The following is a 21,502-nucleotide window of genomic DNA, read 5'->3' as shown; positions in this document are numbered from 1 at the left end:
TTTCTTGTCCACGTTGCTTGGCAACTCACTTTGCCATCCTCTTTGCAGTCTCCTCACAAAGCAAGAGTAGAATATATGCTTCCATTGTGAATGAAACTAAGAGAGAAAATGATAATGAATGCTATGGCAAGACAGCCGAAACAGGGTTTGGGCCGTTTGGCGTTGTCTTTAAGGAGGCAAGGAATGATAGCAAAGAAGAGAGAGAAACAACGGTGACGCAATGTTAGGAATGGCAAGTTGGACTTGGATCTCATCGAGCGGTGGAGGTACATTGTTATGGGAAGGAGGATGGGAGTGAGTAGAATATGGAGATGGAGAAGCAATGGGACTAGAAAATCTAGTAGGGCGACACTGCCGACGAGGAGCCGATGAAGGTGGTGGAGTCGTTTGATCTTCATACTTTCGCTTGTTATCCATTCGAGGTGCGAAGGGAAGCTCGTCATCCATTTGAAACTTGTTTTGCACTTCTCTGCAAATCTATCTTAGCAGACGAGAGGAGAGGAGAGGAGAGAAGAGAAAGATAAAGGAATCTTTGAATACACTAGAATCTGGGTGTTTATTTTATGTTTTTTCATATCAAAAACTCGGGCGACATGTCGCCTTGTCGGTCAGTGTCACCAGGCACCGACACGGCGACACGAGGCAACATGTCGGACCGTGATCATATCACAATCATATATGCTAAATAAACCCAAAAAATTGTTTTGCCTCGTCAACAATCTTCTTAGCAGAGAGAGGAGAGGAGAGGAAGAGAAAGATAAAGGAATCTTTGAATCCACTAGAACTGGGTGTTATTTATGTTTTTCATATAAAACGACTTATGTTTCGTCATTCATCACATGTCGTAAACATACGCAAGGGATCTGTGGACCGTGATCATAATCAATCATATATGCTAAATAAACCCAAAAAATTGGTCGTCAATAATTTTTTTAACATAAAGGGAGAGACTAGAGTTCCAATCCCACTTAAGGTGGCCGCTACTACAATCATATATGCTAAATAAACCCAAAAAATTGGTCGTCAATAATTTTTTTAACATAAAGGGAGAGACTAGAGTTCCAATCCCACTTAAGGTGGCCGCTACTAAAAGACTAAACTTTAATGTTATCGTCATTCATCTACATGTATTTTTTAATATATTACTGTAATTTTATCTATAGGACATATAGAAAATAAATAATAATCAATTTGTATAAAAAGGATAATAATATTGTCACATGACATTAAACTAGAGTGGTAGCATAGATTTATTTTTCGTATATTAAAATTTGATTAATAGGACATACAAAATAAATAATAATCAACTTGCATAAAAAAGAACGATATAATAATAGTGTCACATAACATCAAACTAGAGCCATAACATATATTTATTTTTCATGTATGTGACAATACTAGAAGGTTATTGCTAGTTACTCCCCCATCATTTATTTTTTTTTCAGGTTCGTGACAATTCGGGTCATTGCTAGTTACTTCCGCCATCACCTTTTTTTTTTTTGAGGTTACATTCTTATAGGGAGCCGATTACATTCTTATAGGGAGCTTTGTCATCTATAAGGATCGAACCCCATGACCTCTCCATTGAGAAGGATGGACCTCACCACTCCCCCATATGGTTTTTGTTTCCATTATCTAAGCTATCATTTATTTGCTAGGTAAAAAGGAATGGGAAAAAGTAAATATATAAAATGTAGGGGGTTAAGAAAATAAAGATAAGAATTTTATGAAAAAATGTAATTGTGTGTTAAATTTTTTATATTTTATTTTAAAAAAATATATTTTTATATAGAAGATGGAGATATCATATATCTCCCTAAAATCAAATCCACAATTTTGTTTACCAAAAGAAAGAGATATATATCATACCATTCGAGCAACCCTAGATTGGAGCTAATCCATTTTTCTTATAACATTGACACCGGGTTTACAACATTCACTTCAAATTCGGCAAACAAGCAATACATTGTACAACAATCCGGTTTGGGGATTTATACAACATTGACACCCGAGAGTCCGTGACAGAGAGACCCTGATGTGGTCCCCACGCAAGCCACACGCGATCCGGTAGAATAAGAACTCAGGCAGAACACGGAAGACTGACGCCGCCAGAGATTTCGAGAATCCGAGAGCGCGAGAGTAGTAGAACTGTAGAAGAGATTCGAAGTGAGTCAAACGCTGCTGCTTTGCTTCTCTAAGACGGCGAGGGATTATCACCGACGAAAGTTTCCAGGAATCTGCAGCTTGTCTTCTCCCGTAGTTCCTCAGTATTTGTTTGAAATTAGCACCAAAACAAACTCAAGTCAGTCTTGGAATTCGATTGAGAACTGGATTTGGAGCTTTTAGGTTTACGTAAGTCAGTATTCGATGTTCTCGTCAATTACGTTAAGTTCTTTCGCCATTAATTTTGCTCATACTTAGTGAGGATTCCTTAGTCTGATACAGAGGCTTGTGGTTTATGTAGTCCAAGTTCGGTGTTCAGGTCAAATTTTCACCGGTTCGCTTGTATAGTATCAGGTATGCATATCTTGTGTGTGCTTTGATTCATTAGTATTGGTGATTCTCGAATCTTGATGCAGTTAAATTTTTGGTAGTTCAACAGTTGAGATGCATAATTCTTCTAGTGGATCGACTTCCAAGTCGAAGGCCAATTTGTCAGTGAATTCTGATGTGTCTTTCAAGCGTAAACGAGGAGTCTTCCAGAAAGATTGTAATTTAGAACTTCGTTACTTGTTTTAACTTTACACTTTTTCTTTTCCCCTTAACCTCTTCCCGCTTCCCGTCAAGTTACTAACATTTGCTTCATTTGCTGATGTTGTTACAGTGCAGCACATGATGTATGGATTTGGAGATGATCCCAATGTAAGAACTATATTCTTTAATTTTACCGTCTCAATTTATCTTGTTGACGTACTTATACATATGGTTAATTGAGCGTCCCAAGTTCACCAGTTGGTTTGGTTTGAATGTTTAGTATTCAAGTGAAAAGTAGTGATGATTTAGTCTCTTTTTATCTCTTGTGGTTCTTAAACGACTCCATGAAGTTCTTTTGGAAGTAGTAATCTTACATGTCACCCAGACAAGGTTCAGCATTGTAGTTGTCTTTAGTGAGAACAAGATCAGAAACTGCTAGATGAAACTCAAAGCATATAAACCAACCACTAGAGAGATCTGGAAGAGGAGTGCAATCTGAAAGTTTATCTACCATAGACTGGAATAAGTTTTAATATGTAGGAGGTAGCAGAAGAAAAGTGGTAGTAATGTGATGCTAAGACTTTAAGTAGGTAAGCCCCTTTTAACCTGCAAATCAGAAAAACCAGAGCGAAGACATATTTAGAAGTTTTAAGGTGTATTGCAAAAAATACTAAGTAGAATTAGCTCAAATTTGGAGAGAATGGTGTTCTATAGATGATAATATTATGCTGGTTTAAGGATGGAATTGATATCAGCAGCAGCCTAGTACAGTAACTTTGTGAAGATGCAAGCAGTTTGATGGTCTTCAACAGCAGCAGCAACTTAGGAACAGTAAGAACAGATTTTGAATATAAAGAAAGAGAAGGGTAGATAGATTTAGATCTGAACAGCAAGGCTTCTTCTGCCTCTGGATTTAGCAGTCAACAGCAAGGTTCCCTAGACCTTAGGTGTTTGGTTATCACAGCAAGGCCCCAGGCCTTCTTATCATCATTGTAAGAGACTAGAGAACATGGTTATTAAAGCGGCAAGGCGACTAAGGTTCCGTCTTGGCGGTTAGGCGACTAAACGGCGTTTAGGCGGCAATAAAGTGACAAAAACGGTTTAGTAAATATTTTTAATATAACTATTTTTTAATACAAATGCTTTTTATAATAAACTAAAGTACTAAACACACATTCAACAATCACATTCATTAAAAAAAAAAATAAAAATAAAAATTCAAGAATCACAATTATGAAACATGATCCAAAAAAAGAATAAAAACATAACTTCATCTCATCAAGCACCATAAGATTCATAACAATAATTATGTAGTATGTACTATATCAGTAATCAATGTGAAAAATGAAAATGAAAGAAAAGTAGTATGTACTATATCGGTAATCGTTGAATATGGCTCATGCTTCACATTCTGTTGCCGACAGGCACTTTGGGCCTCGGAGTTCATTTGCAAATTGGGTCTCGATTCCGAAATGGCTCACATATTTAAATTTATATACGGCATTGTAGAATAAATTATGATTTAAAAAAAAAAATAAAAAATAATATGCAAAAATAAAAAAAATGTGAAAAAGCGGTTGCTTTAGTATCTAGGTGGCAATATGGCGCAAAAAGTGGCAAACCGGTAGTGCCTAAGCAAAAAAGCGGCTAGAAATCAGCCCCGTTAGTTAAGCGGTTTAAAAACTGCTTTGCCGCCTAGGCGGACGCTTTGATAACCATGCTAGAGAATAGTAGCAGCAAAGCAGAGCTTCTCGTCAACTTCATCGTTATTTTGGGCTGCGAGCAACCAAATACATATTTATAGATCAAAGACTTGCTCAATAGAAAACAAAAAAAGGTGAACATGGTGCTGAAGGCTTTCGCACAAGTAGAGCCCCTGGGGGTGGTGGCAGGGGGCAGTTTCCCTATGCAACCTTACCCCAACAATTTTTGATGAGAGGCTGTTTCAATGCCTTGACCCTAGGTTACAACTGATTGTCCTACAACTAGTTGTCGACCGACCATTTTGCCAAGGCCTGCCCCTACATGCTCAACAAATAATAGAAACTCCCAACTACACAAATAGAAACTAGACTTTACTGCCTTATTTAGCCAGTGCTCTCAACAATAACTACATAAAAACTTCCTTACCTGAAGTTGCTCAACTAAAACTAGTACTTTACCGAGTTTTTCAGACAATGTTCTCAGCAATAACAACATCGAAACTTCCTGACTGAAAGTAGAATCCTGGAGAAGTAGAAAGTGCCATGCTTTATTCAGCCACATGCATGAATACTAAAATAGAAACTAAAATTTTCAATCTAATAAGTAGTTAGTCTTCCGAAGTTGCAAAATTGCAAGTGGGCTACACCAAATCTCCTAATAATATTCTGGTTGTGATTTGGCGAACACAGCTTGTTTCTTGCTATGATGTTGAGTAACTAGATTCCTACCAGCTATGGTATCCTGAAGTTGATCTCTTGTCATCAAGGGATCAAGGTACCAATGTGATCATGAGGAGAGATGAAATCCCTTGATGTGGAATAGACTTTGAATATCTGAAATTAGGAAATCGTCCTCATATTTGTTGAGTAACGATCATGCATTTTATTAACAAATATGGGATCGATGGGCTGTGCTTGCTTTCAAGCTCAGCTTCAAAGCCTTGTCTTCAAATGTTGATGTTGGTTTGGCCCTATTGTTCATTACTAAACTTGTTGAAGAGATGAAATATAACCAAGGTATATCTTTTTGATTAGAGGTTGAATCGATCACCAGAAGAAGAATTAGACCAAAAATTAGGATACATTATGGGAAAATGAAACTTCCATGGAAGAGAAGCAAATGAAACGCTTTCATAAAAATTCTCGTAGAACTGAGAATGAAGTTTTCATTCTATAGATGCCAGATCATGAATTAGTAACTGCATCCAATCTCCAAAAAAATCCCAATTGTTTTGAACTTTCTATTTTTGGAATGGGATATTTACGGAATCCCCGTGAATAGGATCAAACCTTATTCCCTGGTATTTACTTGAGTTTCCTCTCTCTTATTCTTAAACTAAGCCCTCTGGAGTGTAGGTGGATCTATGGAACCTAGAAAATCACCTTGGATATGACTCATAGAGGTTCCCAGGTCTCTTGGATATTATTCACCAAGGAATGGGTGGTGATTCTGTACAGCTTCTAAACCCGTGCTGCTTGTGCTTCCCATCGCTGGGGTTGCACCAGGTGGCAAGCTTTAAATCTGAGTCATTCAAACGCATGGGGAATTCTCCACTTAACCAAAGTTGAACCCATTTGTTTGACCAGATCATGATTGTGAACCGAGAAGGGAATCAGGATTCGATGACTGCTTGTCCTCCCTTCATCTTCTTCTTTTCTCCTAACCCTAATACCTTCATCTTTTAACCAAGAAAAAATCTCTTCATCTTATTTTCTCCTAACTTTAATGCAAAATCAGGGACCATTAATGAGTGAGGAAGATAATTTTCCATGAGGGATGCAGTTCTTAAAGATGGGAGGAAAAACATTGAAATTGGAACTAAAAATTAGGGTAAAACAATGATCCCTAATTGGAGCCAGGAGAAATTTAATCTCTCAAGATAGTTGCAGAAGATGGGTTGAGGTAGGTTTGATTAAGAAAATGACTTTTGATGGCTTCTAATTCCTTAATTTGCAGTGCTCAAATCCCAGCTCCCATTGTCCTTGATTGAAAAACTCTGACCTCAATTAACCATGGTTGACCCTCTTCATCTTGTCTTTGTTTGGGAGTTTCTTAAAACAGTGGAATATTTTGTATTACCTTATAAAACTCAGAGTAGACTTGTTTGATCATTTTGTTTCTCCTCTTGAAGAAGGTACAGATGTTCCCCCAAGAAGAAAGAGGGGTTCGGGGACCGGAAGTTGCAGATCTCCTTCCACCTTTAACCCATTGGTTTTGTACATGCTATTTTTGGGTTTGAGTTACAATCCTGTAAAGCCGAAGGAGTCGGTTGGGTTCTGGTTTGGTTCTTACTTCTTATATAGGGTTTATGTAGGGTTCATTTCACTTAAATAGATTCATTGAGCATATGCTCAAGATCAATAATCAATGTTCATTAAAGGCAAGTGGTGCAATCTCAACGATGGGAAGCACATGTAGCACAGGTTTAGCGGCCGGACAGAACCATGATTCTAGAGGAACCAATCTAATGTTAGACTCAGACTGCACAAATTCCTAAAGAGAAGCAGCAAAGCTGATAATATAATTAGGGAATAAGTAAGTTTTATCCACCCCATGATTTTTTTTTTTTTTGGGGGGGGGGATTATACTTAAATGGCTAGCCGGTTTTACAATGTGATCCCTCCACAGAATCGTAGAAGAAAATTCGATTATAATTTCGGTTGAAATGTTTGCGTTTTTCAAGACCGAAACGAAATACAAGGACATGACACGAAATGTTTCGTATTGACCGAAAATATACAAAATTTGGTATTGACCCGAAATGATACTTCCCATGTTATAAAAATGCATATTTTCAACATAATTTCGACATTCCGCCATTTCTACCCATATTCCCACTGAGATTTTGACATATTTCGACTTTTTTTAATTTTTTAAATTTTTCTTGCTTTCATCCCTTTTTTCACTTAATTTCTAGAACTCCATTTCATTCAAACATTAGATTTGGTCCTCCATTTGTTGATTTTCTCAAATCTTGCAAGGTGAGTAACCAACTTCCGCATTTTTTTATTTTTGTTTTGTTTGTGCCTTAAATCTTCTTGGATTGCTTCCAAATTTAAGTATGTTTACTTTAGAGTGTTGATCTATGAATTTGTAGTGTCAAAATTAATTTTTGGTTCTTCCTACTATTTTTTAAATTTTCTGTTATTAAAAATTATTTTGCAAATTATGTATATTGCTAAAATTATATATGTATAGTAGATGTATGAGCTTCAAATTAATGTATGTGAGAGTAGACTTGTATTGTCATTTGTATGGGGTGCAGACGGAAGAGGGAGATATGGAATAGAGTAGATTTGTAATTGGTAACATTCTCGCTTCTTTTTATATATAATATAGGGTAAATATCACTTACCTCCCCTTTTAGTTGGACAAATAGCACTCACACCCCCTCTTAATTGGATAATATCACTTACCTCCCCTCTTACTTAGCAAATATATCAAACACCTCCCCTCTGTTAACTTTCTCGATTAAATTTAACTTTTACCGTTAAATATTTTTCTAAAACCCCAAACTACCCTTGGCTAAAAAATAAAATTTTATTTTAAACCCTAAATTACTATAATCACCCTAACAGTTAAACTACTAAATTACCCTCAATCAAAATAAGTGTTAAAAACCAAAACATCATAGTTAAAACCCAAAATATCTTTAATTATTAAAAGCCCAACATACCCTTTTCTTTTTTTAAAAAAGTTATCAAACAATTAAAAAAATATGTACTACTATCAAGTAAAATTAAAAATGCAATTAAAAAAAAGGGTAGGTTGATAAAGTTAAACTCGTACTCTACTATTTTGGGTTTTTTTTTTAATTGTTTGATAGTAGTACGTGTTTAATTTTATCAACATACCCTTTTTTTTATGGCATTTTTAATTTTACTTGCTAGTAGTACGCCTTTTTTGTGAAAAAAAAAGGGTATGTTGGGCTTTTAATAATTAAAGATATTTTGGGTTTTAACTATGGTGTTTTGGTTTTTAACACTTATTTTGATTGAGGGTAATTTAGTAGTTTAACTGTTAGGGTGATTACAGTAATTTAGGGTTTTTAAAAAAAAAAATTTATTTATTATTTTTTTAGCCAAGGGTAGTTTGGGGTTTTAGAAAAATATTTAACGGTAAAAGTTAAATTTAATCGAGAAAGTTAATAGAGGGAGGGTGTTTGATATATTTGCTAGGTAAGAGGGGAGGTAAGTGATATTATCCAACTAAGAGAGGGGTGTAAGTGCTATTTGTCCAGCTAAGAGGGGAGGTAAGTGATATTTACCCTATAATATATACTTGAATGTTACATTTTCAATGATTTTTTTGGTAAATTAGTAGTTCCATAGTATTTATTATGCTTGAAATAGGTAGTATGCAAGAATCCAAATAATTTTGAGTCCATATGGGGCTTGAAGTTGAAGTTCAAATTAAAAAAAAAAAATCACTAATTTCAACCGAAATTTCGGTCGAAACTTTGAAATTTTGGCATTTTTCAAGGTCGAAATTCCTGTTTCGGCCGAAGTTTTTTCCTTGCTCAGAAGAATTCCTGCTGGATTTAAGACTCTTATCTGGAGCTGAACTTGGAACTCTTATATCAATTGATAAGACCTCTAAGAGCAAAACATGGAGGCCTTCTGAGTTCGACGGCTGATAAAAAAAACTGTAAAGACTATTCTGCCCTTGATTTGATTTGGATGGGACTCTTAAACCGAAGTTAGAAAGGACTGTGAAAATCTATAAATTGACTGGTACAACTATAAATTCTGCTCGGCCACAGCCCTAACTGGTTGAGAGTTGATAATAGCTTCTAGGTGCTGGGCAGCTCCTAGAGCCCAGTACCTAGAGCCCTGTCTTAGTGCTGGATCTGCATCTCACTCATGAAAGATCACATCCATGGTAGAAAATACACCACAGGAAGGAGGATGGTGACTATTTTAGCCCTTCCGGACAGCAGAATACAACAAGAAATCTTAAACTTAGGACTGAATTCATGGGCTCGTATATTCTTGAACTCCACACCTGGACCCACTGAGAAAGCTGAAACTATATATTCTCTCTTCTTGATGTTTTTGGAATCGTTAGAGCAATACGCAACTCTGAGTAACACTGAGATAGAGACATTTCTTCCTGTTCAGTCTCATGGACTTTCTTCCTCAAGTGATAAACCTCAACATCATTTGTCACCTAGGTATATGTATATTTGGCTGTCATCTTGGCAGCAGTATCTATTAACAGCGCATTCTTGCGATCAATGCCATGGTATTGAGTAGGAATGACATCACCAGGGAGCTTTCTGAACTTCGGTTCCTCTGATGCAGATCAGCAAAATTAGCTTTCACAGTTTCCTACCTGGAAAACACTCGATAAGGATAGACTTCAAACTGGAAAGAGGCCACATCAGATAATTGCTTCCGTCCATATTGATGCAGCTAGCAAGGACCACCATTTCCTCTTTCACTTCTAGTTGATCTAGTCGATTTGTCAGACATTGTTGCTGATCTCATAAAAAGTCCACAGAGAGAACTTTCTAAAACAAGTAATTAGAATATACAAATAAAATGAAAACTCATCAAAATCACATGTAGACAATCAGCGTAAGGCCAAACGGTAATGTTTAGGCAAAGGAGGGAGCTGGTGGTGGGAAGAATATCACCATAAAATGGAGTAAAGCAAGAATTTATGGTGAATCAGTGGGGTTTTGGTGGCAGTGAGAGTCACACTTTGGTAGCAAGCATAGTTATCAAGGTGGCAAGGCAACCAAGGCATTTAAGGGTCTTCCTAAGTGCTTCGGTGATAGGGTGGCCATAGGGCATCTGCATGGAAGCAAGGCTCATTGGCTTTTCTTTCTAAATAATTATTTTATTGGCACAATAAATGTATTATAAATTATATGGTTCTATTTGTATGCTAAATATATACTAAAGAATCCAATGAAAATGTTAAAAAATAAAAACCCTGGGATTGCTATACTCTCCTAGCAATGTACCATATAGATATGTTCATCTCTATAAAATTTGACTAGTCAAATAATCTATTTTCGCGAGAGTTTTGTGTTAAATAGAGCAAAAACTAGCTTTCAAACAAATCCAAGATTGCTGAAGTCGTGATTTATATTGATCTAGTTAAGTTAGAGTCATACATTGATTGTTATGTGCACATGCTACTAATATTGCTCTGAATGAGAATGTTCTTTTACATATCAAATCAATTGAGTATTTTGCCGCACTTTCAATTTTTAACAATGTTCTACTATATTAAGATTTTGAGTGTGTTTGTTTGATGGAGAAAGGGGGGGGGGTTGGCTTAGCTAAACATGTGGAAGCCATGTGATGTGGGATGAGGGTACAAAAAAGGAAAGGAAAATAAGGAAAAGTCAAACATTGGGCTCCACAATAAAAAAGTAAACAATTTATTTGTTCATTATTTTTACATGGCTGTAGTCTAAGGTGTTCTGACCCTAAACCTTCTCATGCCTGTCTGTTAACTTTTTGTTCTCCTTTCCAGCCACTTCCAGAGACTGTTTCACTTCTAGAAGACATCGTTGTAGAATATGTCACTGATCTGGTAAACAATGCTGATCTCTACTTCTTGTTGCCTTTTAATTTGGATTTGTCCTTGTAATCATGCTTATCTTTGATGCTAATGTTGCAGGTGCATAAGGCCCAAGATATTGCAACAAAAAGGGGAAAGCTTTTGACTGAGGATTTCCTTTTTCTGATCCGCAAGGTACCTAGAGAATCCTTGTTTCTCTACTAATTGCACTACACAGAATTTTCTTCTTTTGGTGGATGGAGTTGAGTTCCCCCCTTCCCCCCTTCTATTGTTGGTCTCTCGAAGATTGTTTTGTTGATCTTCGCTCTCTTGAACTCTACTTGACGATGCAGTGCCTTGCAAGGGTTATAAGCCCCAAATGCCCAGTGTTTCTTCCTTGCTTGTTTCCCCATGCTAGAAACTTGTGGAATAGTTTATGTAGAGATGTTTACTGTTATGGTGCTTTTGCTGATGCTTTGGTTATTGGATCGATTAGAGTTTGTCTTTCATAATTTGCAATATGCTGACACAGTCTAACCATATGATGCTGCAGGATTTGCCAAAACTCCATCGGTCCACGGAACTTCTGTCTATGAATGAAGAGCTAAAACAAGCTAGGAAGGCTTTTGAAGTAGATGAAGAGAAGCTGGCAGCAGAATGAAATGAGTGTACTCCGAAATCTGAATTGCTTCTTTTTTCTGGTGCTGCTGCACTTGTTTTGGGCCTCTGAAATGTACGACTGTTTTGTAAATTATAGTACTATATCCTTTAATCTTTAGATTATGTCTGTTGTAGAAATTTCCCCCCATGTTTTAGTTAGAACTGCAACTGCTAATTATCAGAGGCCTTTAGTGGTTATTTCTGTAAGTAATGTCTCAAAAGGTTGTTATAATATTTATGCAGCTATTTCATGCATGTCATTTTATTGCTTGTGGACATATAGCAACGCTAGAAGGTGGGAAGAGAGTGGTTACCTGGAAATGAAACTGGCAAGAGACAAATGTTCAGGATATGGGGTCTCAAGAGCAACTCATTTATTTGGGATAAAGCTGAGTTGTTCTTGATGATGATGACAAGAACAAATGATGCAAACAAATAAGCAGATAACACTATGCTGATAAAACAGATGATTATGGGGCCAGCTATATGAATCCTAGAAGAGAAAGAGATAGTTTAGGAGTAAACGGAATGGCTGCACATATTAACTGCTCCACTTGGACTCTCTTTGGTACAGTTTAAATTTATGACTATTTGACTTAGAAATATAAACAAATGTATTTGGTATGATTTTTGATCTCTGTTTCTCATTAAAATAAATTGATTTCAACATAAATTCATAAATAGATCAAGGGTTGTTTATGATTTATCACTGTTAATTTTTGTTTATGCGGGTAACATTAATGAACATGTCCAGAATTACTACTTAAGTAGGGGTAAAATGGTATAGTTACAAAAAATTAGAGCAAAACCTTGCTTTTCTCTCTCTTTCCAACCTCCACCATGCTCCCATCTCCACTTTACTAATATTTTAGGGGTATTAAAACTAGCCAAAACCAAGAAAAGTGAACCAAAACTGTAATCAAAGGTGATATATATGTTTACAAGGCAACCGAAGCCAACCCAAAACCAAACCGATGGTACGTAATATGTTATTCACCTAACTGTACTACTTGCCGAACCTATTTATTGTTATATAATACATTATGTCTAGTAGTAACCAAACGATAATTGTTTATGACTCATAACACGTTACCATAATTGATTATTCATAAATAGGTTATACACACTATATAAATTATGCCAAAGAGTCTTACTGATGCTAGCCAAGAAAATAGAGTTTTATTTACAACAATAGATTTTTTTTTTAATTTGCCAAAAAAAAAAAAAAAAAAAAAAGTAGTCGGCTATTTCAATCTTGCAAAGAAGTGGCCACTACTGGCCAGGATATTCCCTGCTGTGTCATCAATAACTTATTTTCTTATGGAGATGGTCTTGTGGTTGGCTGCAACATGTTTTCCCTTGCAACCTTTTGCCATTATTTTATGGTTCTTTGCTGCCTTATGTTATTTTTCTGGTTCTCGACTGCTGTCTGCTATTATTAGAGGTATGCAGCTACCTTGTGCTGTATTCTGTGGTTTGCAACAATCTATGCTTCTCTATGTCATGGCTCTGAGAAACATGTGCTATGCTTTTATAGGTATTATGATGATGACGATGACAACAACAAGAATATCAACAACAATAACAACAACGATAACAACAACGATAACAACAACAATAACAACAACGATAACAACAACAAACTCAGCCTCATCCCAACTTAATGAGTTTTGACACTTTGATTACTTGTATGCAAATGAGACCTAGTAGGTAGAACTGAGGTCCATACACCAAAAAAGGGGAATGTTGAAGAGGGGGGGGGGGGGGAATAGTGCAGATTCTTTGATATTAGTAGTTGACTTCCATGGGAAAGGTTTATGGTGTTGCTGATGCTAATAAGGTATGTTCGTATTTTAGCTTACTTTGCTCACTGCAGTCTGGATTTATTTGATATGAAGCTGAAAAGAATTGTGCAGCTTATTCATTACTAGTAGTTTGATTTTCATGAGAAAGGTTTATGGTGTTGTTGATGCTGATAAGATATGTTGGTATTTTGGCCTATTTTGTTCACTGCAGTCTGGATTTATTTGATATGAAGATTTTTGCTACTTCTGTTGGCTGATATGCTTATTTTTGTTTTGTGACGGGGTGGTGATGGTTACTGCTACTGGCTTCTACTTATGGTTATCTGTAAATGTTTGGTGACGCTGGTTATCTTTATCTTTGTTTTTTGAAGCTGGAGTCTAGAATGTATCTATGGAGAACCCTCCTTGTTAAGTCATGGGAGTTAGTTTACACCAAGTCTAGTTGTCATTGTTAAATGGGTTTATTTGCTGTGGTTACAGTTTGACTCTTTAGTACGTTTCCTGTTTATTATAAGCTGTGGACTGGGCAATGATAGGATCGTTCTGAATCCCTGTAGTGGCTCCATTATTCTTTCACATTTTCTTTTATCTTTGGTTCTTCTCCTCTGTGCTCTTCTTCTTCTTCTTCTTCTCTCTCTCTCTCTCCCCCCCTCTTTTGTTTTGGTAAGTTTCTGGCTTGTTGGACTATTAACAAATATCAAAGATTTAATTTTAAAGAAATATGCCTTCTTCAGCCCAACATAGAATAATGAACCCATGGAGATCTATGCTTGTTTCAATTCAGGAACTTACTCAACCTGAAATTTAAGGTACTAATTCATTACACATAAGGTTCGTCCTCTCCATAAATGAAAGAGGCCCGAGAATCTGCAACTGCATAATAGTTCTAGGACTCTTTTAAGTATCCTAATCTTGAACGAAGAAGTACTCTCCCTAGACTATTAAATTCGCCTAACAACAGTCTTACTTTGTAACTTAAGACCCCAAGTATGATCTTATAAAAAGGCTAATTACATTAATATAGCCAAAATATAGCCCAAGGTCCGCAGTATGGGTAAAATATCAAGTACCTGATTATGATTTAATGAGAGACTTAATCATGTAAGGTCATGACTAATAAGAGTTTTTTTTTTTGGGTTGGGGGGGGGGGTTTCTATGCTTTACTTTGTTTATTATATGTTTGTTTTAAGATATTGGGGCTTTACTATTATAATTATGTATTGCATTGACATGGCTTCTATATTACCATTGAGCAATATTATATAATATTATAATTGTTATATAACTTATGGTCATAGACTGCCTCGGGTGCCTAGGTGATGGTTGCCTTGTCACCTATGTGCCCCTCCAATGCATTCCACCTAGTTCCTATCACAGCTATGATCCTGCACTAAGGATCAATTATCTTGAAAGTCGACAAGAAGGGTCCTTGTTTAAAGAAATGCTTATTCACCAATTATTTGCTTCACATTATTTAGAGCCTGTGTATCCCTGTCCAGATGATATTAAGACGATTGATTTATAAAGAGGAAAATGTTTTGGTGAATGAGCATTTCTTTCATAAGGTGGATTTCGATTTTCTCTATTGTTGTCTTGTGCATCTTGACAACTATATTCGGTTATTTAGTTTACTCCTAACCTTGGTAACTTTTTTGAGTGGGTATTTGGGCATGTAAGCAGTGATTTTTTATTCTTGTGGTTGCTTGGGGTTTCTAGAAACTTCAACACGCGGATGATGTGGAGGCTTGCAAGACATCTTCAGGAGTCACATTTTCATTTCAAATCACTGTAGAATTAGCAGCCGTAGGGAGGGCGCTCATAAAGAGCTCTGGAGACCTGGTGTTGGCTTTGTGTTGAATTCCTGCTTGTACGACTTAAACTGGGCTTACCCTTTCTCGCTACCACTGCCGCAATCAACTGAACGAACTGGACGACAGGTCTTCCGTTGTTCTAATCGATGGAACTTGCCGCTTTCGTTGCTGTTGAGTGCCTCGCTCTTCCCCTTGGTCGTTTTGGGGTCCTAACGGAGGTGACTGGGGTGTGTTCTGAGTGTGTATGGGTGCCCGGGGCTGGCACCCTGCCCGCTTGGGTGGGACTGCTCTCTGACCAGCTATGATGTATGGGGCAGAACATTGAGCGCGAGGAAGTAATACATTGGTAAGGTTTTTGCTGTGTAGAAGAATTGTTGCCAGAATCTGCTTGTGCACCCTGGTTTGCCTGATTTGAACCAGATCGAGGGACACTTCAGGGGGCCAAAACAGGGCCTAGGGCAGCGGCCTAGCACCCTATGGCCCTACAGGAAATTTTGCATTAGGGCATTTTGGTAATTTTGGTCTGCTCTAGTTGAGTCCTATTAGGGTTAGTTGGGTCTAGTGTGTTAGTAGGATTCCAACTCTGCTTTTGTTTTGGAATTTGGTTTAGTTTTGGTCAAGTTATGGAAGAGTCCTAAGTTAGAAGCCACAGTTAAGAGGGGGGGTTGCCCTTAGTTGTAGTTCAAGTTCTATAAGGAGACTAGCCCTACTCGTGTTATCATACGAGGATGAGTTAATTTAGAGTCCTTGACAGAATGAGAGTCCTAAGTCAGATAAAGAGTCCTAGATTGATTTACATTCTAATGTGGAGTCCTAGTATGATTCCTTTATGTTAGGTCATAAATATAGCCCCTAGCTTGTAAAGAGGACAGATCATGATTATTGGATAAGCTTAAGACTGAAGGTCAAATAGTGGAGTTGTGGGTTTCCTAAGGAAGGAAGCCAGTGGCTGCTGTTGGTGCTCTTATTTTCTGCGAGTTCCATCTCCCATCTCCCTTACAAGTAAGTACATATCCCTTACCCCCTGCCCCTTTTCTTCTATTCCTCTCCCTTTTCATATCCCCCTCATTCTTACCCTTCCCCCTAGCCTGCGGCAACCCCTCCCCATCCCCCAAACCCTTATTCTCCCAATCCCATCTCCCTGCCCCATTGCAGCCCTCATCCTTCTTTTCTCTAGCCTGCGGCAGCTTTACCCCACATACCCCACCCTGCTTCTTCCATTCCCTGCTTATTCACCCACCTAATTCTCCATTACTGCCCTTTTTCTTCCTTCCCCCCCACCTCTTTTCTACCTTGTGGCAGCGTAGCTTTCCCCAATCTTCTACACCCTAGGTTATCCCTTTCCTCATCCAAACCCTAAAGTGTAGATCTCACAAACCACCCTTCCAAATCCCAACCCCTCTAGGTTCCAACATCCCTTCCCCTCTTCTCACTTTCCACCCCCAACCTTAGCTCTATTTCCCTCACCCAAAACCCTAAAAATTCAACATTTATGCTTCTCCCCAAAACCCTAAAAACTCTAGCCTTCTTTCACTTAGATCTCTCAAACCTTTTACCTAAATCCAACTTCCTCTTAGTTTTATCAACCCCTACCCCTCCATTACCTTCGTCCTTAACCCTAGCCCTAGCCACTCCCTAGAAACCTTAATTTTTAATGAACCTAGTCTCCTGAACCCTTGACTTGAAGTTCAATTCTGAATTATAAATTACAGCTAGGTTCAGATCTGGAATTCACTAAACCTGATACCCTAAGCCATACCTATTCCTTAAAATCACCCAAATCAGCCCAACCCTTAAACCGCAGGGTTAAAAAATGCTAAATTTCCTGCGAGTTCACTTGAATTGATCCTGAAGACTCACCCTTGATTTTGGGGGTTAGATCATCGCCCTTTTTATGAGTATGTTAAGATAGAGGTGCAAAAATTAGGAAGGATAAAATAAGGAATGAAAGCATATAAGAAAGACTTGGGAGTTTGCCTAATAAATGACAAGCTCTGAGAGAGTTGGTTGAGGTGGTATGGTCAAGAGGGCTTACATGGTCTAGGTCTTATACCAAGCATAGCCAAGTATGACCTCGGATAGACGAAGTTGTTCGGAAGGACTCAACATAGGCAAAGTTGTCAGGAAGGGCTAGATCTTATACCAAGTATGATCTTGGACTAAGGCTATTGAAGGGTGAGGACTGATGCAGCAGATCCCATGTGGTTGAGATTTTGTTATTTGTTGGGCTATGTGTTGTTCCTTTTGTACCCGCCTTCCCATTTTTCTTTTTTCCCATCTCTCATTTTCTTTTCGTTTTTAGGTTTTGCTTCACACTTTCTGCTTTGTTTAGACTGGATCCATGTAACTGATCCCATCAAGTAGCCTCTTTTTTTTTCTTTTTTTTTTTTTTTGGGGGGGGGTGGGTGGAGTGGAGAATGAGTGGTCCCATCAAGTAGTAGAAAGGCTGAGTTGTGTGTGTGTGTGTGTTTTTTTTTTAATTTCTGTTGTTGATACACTCTGCTCTTAGCTTTTATTCTTTGCATGTGTCCTTTATGCATTCAACATGCAAATCATGTACATTGAATATGTTGGCCCATCGAGCTCTTGAATTTGAATGAATAATTGAGTTGATTTTTCATTTTTAACAAATAGAAGACAAATAATTTACAACATGCCTATGCTCTAACCACATCTGCAACTGATCCTGGGAAGGACTTAAATCCTAGTCTCGGAAGATATAATTTTGTATCAAGGACTTTATATGGGATAATTTTTTGTCCAGGAGTCTCTCTCCCTCTCCCTCTCCCTCTACCATGGAATGTCACAACCCTTCTTTTGGGAGGAGACAGGTTGACCTGGGGGCCACCATTGCGCCAAGGTTCAGTCAATCCTCTAAACACACTACTTTTTCTTTCTTAGTCTATCAAGATATTCTTGATCTTAAGGTTCTGGGAAGAACATTTGTAAGACATGTTCATTGGCCAAATCTAACCCTGATCTTTGAAGAACTGCCCTGTGGCACGAATAGTATTTTGAGTTTAAACTGCTGGTTTAGCAGAATTGCTGTGTGTCAGGATTCTTCCAGTGAGTGGGTGTAGTAAGTTCTTATGTGCCTCATAGCTGTGATATGGTTCAAGGATAGCTTTCCAAAAACTGTATGTTGGAAGGTTTCTAGGATAAAGTTAGTTCCATTAGAATCTCTGGAGTATTTCATCCTCTGAATGTACACACTGTCAATTCTAGTATGCTGTTGATCATTTACTTAGTTTACTCTTATTACGATCCCCCGAGTCTACATTGATTTTCACACATCTTTTTGTGCTCCAAGTGGTTCCAGCATTTGCATCAGACATTTCTATGCAGTCAATCTCATTCGCTTTTATGTTATGTGATTCAAAAGATTTCAGCCAACCTGGTTGTCATTCTAAGTCATGCCTTGTGAACAGAGGCTGATCCATTACCTCTAAATAAAATAGTTTGAAGCAGGTACATAACCGTAGCTCCCCTTGTTTCAAACAGAGGATGGGTTATTTTCTTTTTGACGAGCATGGTGGAATCAGCCAGGCCCACACAACGTGATCCATTTCTCCCCATATTATTTATATTCGATCACTCTAACATTGTGTTTTTTCCTCTGTCAGATCACAGGTTGGCTATCCGCCTGCCATGTTTGAAATGCTAAACATTGTGGTTTTTTTTCTTCTTATTTTTTGGCCATCAAAGGTAACCATTTTAGTTGCCTGTGACTCTGTGAGCCATGCCTGCGTGTACCCTAAGGAGGCATTGAAAAAGCTCCGTCCCACCGAGTTGCAGAACAGGGGACATATGGGACACCATCCTGTTGCCAGGTGGTTCTTCTTCTCATCCAACGATGTGCGGGGTGTTGAGTGCCTCCTCGTTGGGTGCAATGATTATCAAAAATTTCAAAGGAGCTCTCAAAACTAACCCCCAGATGCTGGACAGGCAGAAACTGATAATAGTTGGCTCTTTTGCGGATCCACTATGGATGATCCCGTACCATTAGCTTATTATGGACCTACTTTACACGTGGCAGCAGGTGCGTTCTCCTATTTGATTTGTTTTCAACCGTCACCCTCTCATATTCCTATTCGTTCTCTCTTTTGGTGGCAAAAAGCCGTGTTTTCTGGCTGTTGCCTTGGGTATGTTAACAAATGCCCTCTAAAATCATGTGTCAAGAGAAATCTCATTGTTAAACAGGTGGCACCTTCCCAAAAGGAGAAAAAGGGGAAAGAAAAGATAGGTGGCAACTTTAGATTGGTCATGTTATCTCTTGTTGTCTCTTGAGGAGGGAGGATTTGCCTGAGCTAAATATCTTTCTGTGGTATCTACCGTGTCTTATTAGTCATTCTCAGTTGTTTCAATCTTAAATTCCATTATTTGAAACAAAGCGTCATTAATTGTTTACTTTTTGTGTATGCTATATCAATCATAGAGACTTTGCAACCCGAGGAAAAAGGAAAAAAAAAAAGAAGAGGAGAAATCATAGAGACTCATCTGACGCAGCCGTTGCACAGTTTTCTGAAATGAAATAATAATGTTTAGAGAAGCAGATACGAATGGCACATGCAGGGGTCGAGTCATTTTTCCATTTAGATAGAAATGTGGGGGTTCACTCCAGTTGGCGAGTAGGAGGTTTAGTCTCTAAGTTGGTGGTTCGCCATCTCATTTATCTATTTTTATTTTTTTGGGGTAGGGGTAGGGGCATGGTTTATGTTTTTAGTGCATCATATTAGTACAGGGACCATTAACCCAGAAACTAATACAGCATAGGTAATGGTCGGTAGTGTTGGATAAATTTGGCTTTGATTCTCTTAAGAAAATCTGTTTCCAAGTCGTATCAAATGACTGATACTGGCAGCACAGCATATGAAGTGCACAGATGCAAAGCTGCTGTTCGTCTATTGTTATCGTCAGTGGGCAGCGTCAATGATAACCCATTGGAGCACTTGTAGGGAGGTAGATATGCCTCTTTTTGTGTTGTCGATGGCCAATTGACCATATCTCTCAAATTATTGTCCCTTTATGGAAGGATGAGGCCCTCACCTTATGCAGTCTACGGCGACAGGGACTTTCTTGTTGCCATTTGATGACAATTTTGACGCACACTTTTTCATGGTCTTCCTGTTTAAGGAGGGCTAGGCCCCTCTTTTGCTCGTCCAGTGTCCAGCCACCAGGGAAGATGCCATTATGATCCTGTCTGAAATCTTGGTTGTGAATTGCAAGAGATGGGTCATCTTTAGTGGCCTTTTTTATTGAAGTGATGCCTGGCCTATTGGAACTCAAACCCTCTTACTGATCTCTGTTTGAGAACATGGTTGTCAGTCTGGATCAACTTCTGAAAATGAAATTTGCATGTGAAAGAAAGGTGGTGGCACCACCTTTATTTCTCACCCATAATTTTGGCAATATGTTGACAGTGACAGTGATGCCAATCTGCTTCCACTTAGGAGCTGACTTTGAGTTTTACCCTCCCCATTCGTTTTCTTCCTTTATTTCTTCGTGGATGAAGTCCTTTCCTTTTATTGGATTGGATTAAACCTGACTTAATCCTTGTTAATTATGACAGAAATCATTCTCTTAATTGAGATTTGGTACAAATTCCCACTAGAGAGCTGACTTTTGTTTGTGAGAGAAAACATCGACACTTAGTGTGGGTTAATACGATTTTGCCGTCTCCATCACCATTGTCGGCCTTTCTCCAAGGGAGTACAGCCAATTGTATTGCTTCCTAGTGGTATAGTTATGTTGTAGGGTACAGGGTAGAAGAACAAATCAACTAAGCCAGACTTCCCATTTTGTATGTGCCAAATTGTAAAACTTAGATTTACAATTTGACTTTTGCTACTCAAGTCAGTATTTCTCAGCAGCTCTTGAGTAGCAAAAGTGCAGAGTTATAGTTGACTTGTGTTTGGAACGTGTGAATGGTGTGCTGCAAATTGGTTTTAAATGTTTATTTTGATGTCCTGATTAGGAGTCTGCAGAGCGACTTGAAATACAGAGGGATGAAGGTTAGTCAAACACTGAACACAGATGGCAGCGTATGGAATGGAAACCCTCCCAAGATGACAGTGTATACTGGAACCACACCTGAAGAAGAAAATAGGTTGCCAACCTGATTTTTGTGGTGTTCTCTAGTCAATCTCAAACTAAAACCTACCTAACCTTGAGAGGGGAAAGGTTGCCTAACCTTTCAAAGCGAGTGGAGATTACCTAACCTTTCAGAGAGGGAGAGGGAATCTTTCGTGGATGAAAATCCATATATAGGATTCTACCAGATGGAAAAAGTATTGATAGCGTAAATTAGTTAAT

At 38.1% G+C, this 21,502-nt stretch overlaps 1 protein-coding gene across 4 annotated transcripts; it reads left to right on the top strand.

Annotated features, from left to right (window-relative positions):
• The first annotated feature begins 1,943 nt into the window (after positions 1 to 1,943).
• Positions 1,944 to 14,496, top strand: LOC149025985 (transcription initiation factor TFIID subunit 13-like). 4 transcript variants are annotated; one of them, XM_089146203.1, is made up of 7 exons: positions 1,944 to 2,352; positions 2,465 to 2,517; positions 2,603 to 2,710; positions 2,825 to 2,862; positions 10,888 to 10,947; positions 11,035 to 11,109; positions 11,468 to 14,496. In XM_089146203.1, exons 3-7 carry the CDS (start codon positions 2,608 to 2,610, stop codon positions 11,573 to 11,575), a joined length of 384 nt encoding a protein of 127 aa, XP_089002329.1. In that variant the 5' UTR covers positions 1,944 to 2,352; positions 2,465 to 2,517; positions 2,603 to 2,607; the 3' UTR covers positions 11,576 to 14,496. The 4 variants fall into 4 exon arrangements, with proteins under 4 accessions (XP_089002329.1, XP_089002330.1, XP_089002326.1 ...); XM_089146204.1 differs by having other exon boundaries at positions 1,944 to 2,356; XM_089146200.1 differs by having other exon boundaries at positions 1,945 to 2,352; positions 2,595 to 2,710.
• Positions 14,497 to 21,502: the final 7,006 nt, after the last annotated feature.

The sequence above is a fragment of the Hakea prostrata genome, chromosome 2 (assembly GCF_041222555.1).
Source record: "Hakea prostrata isolate BN-2017 chromosome 2, UWA_Hpros_2, whole genome shotgun sequence".
In the NCBI taxonomy this organism is placed as follows: Eukaryota; Viridiplantae; Streptophyta; class Magnoliopsida; order Proteales; family Proteaceae; genus Hakea; species Hakea prostrata.
This window is presented reverse-complemented; position numbering and strand designations above follow the sequence as displayed.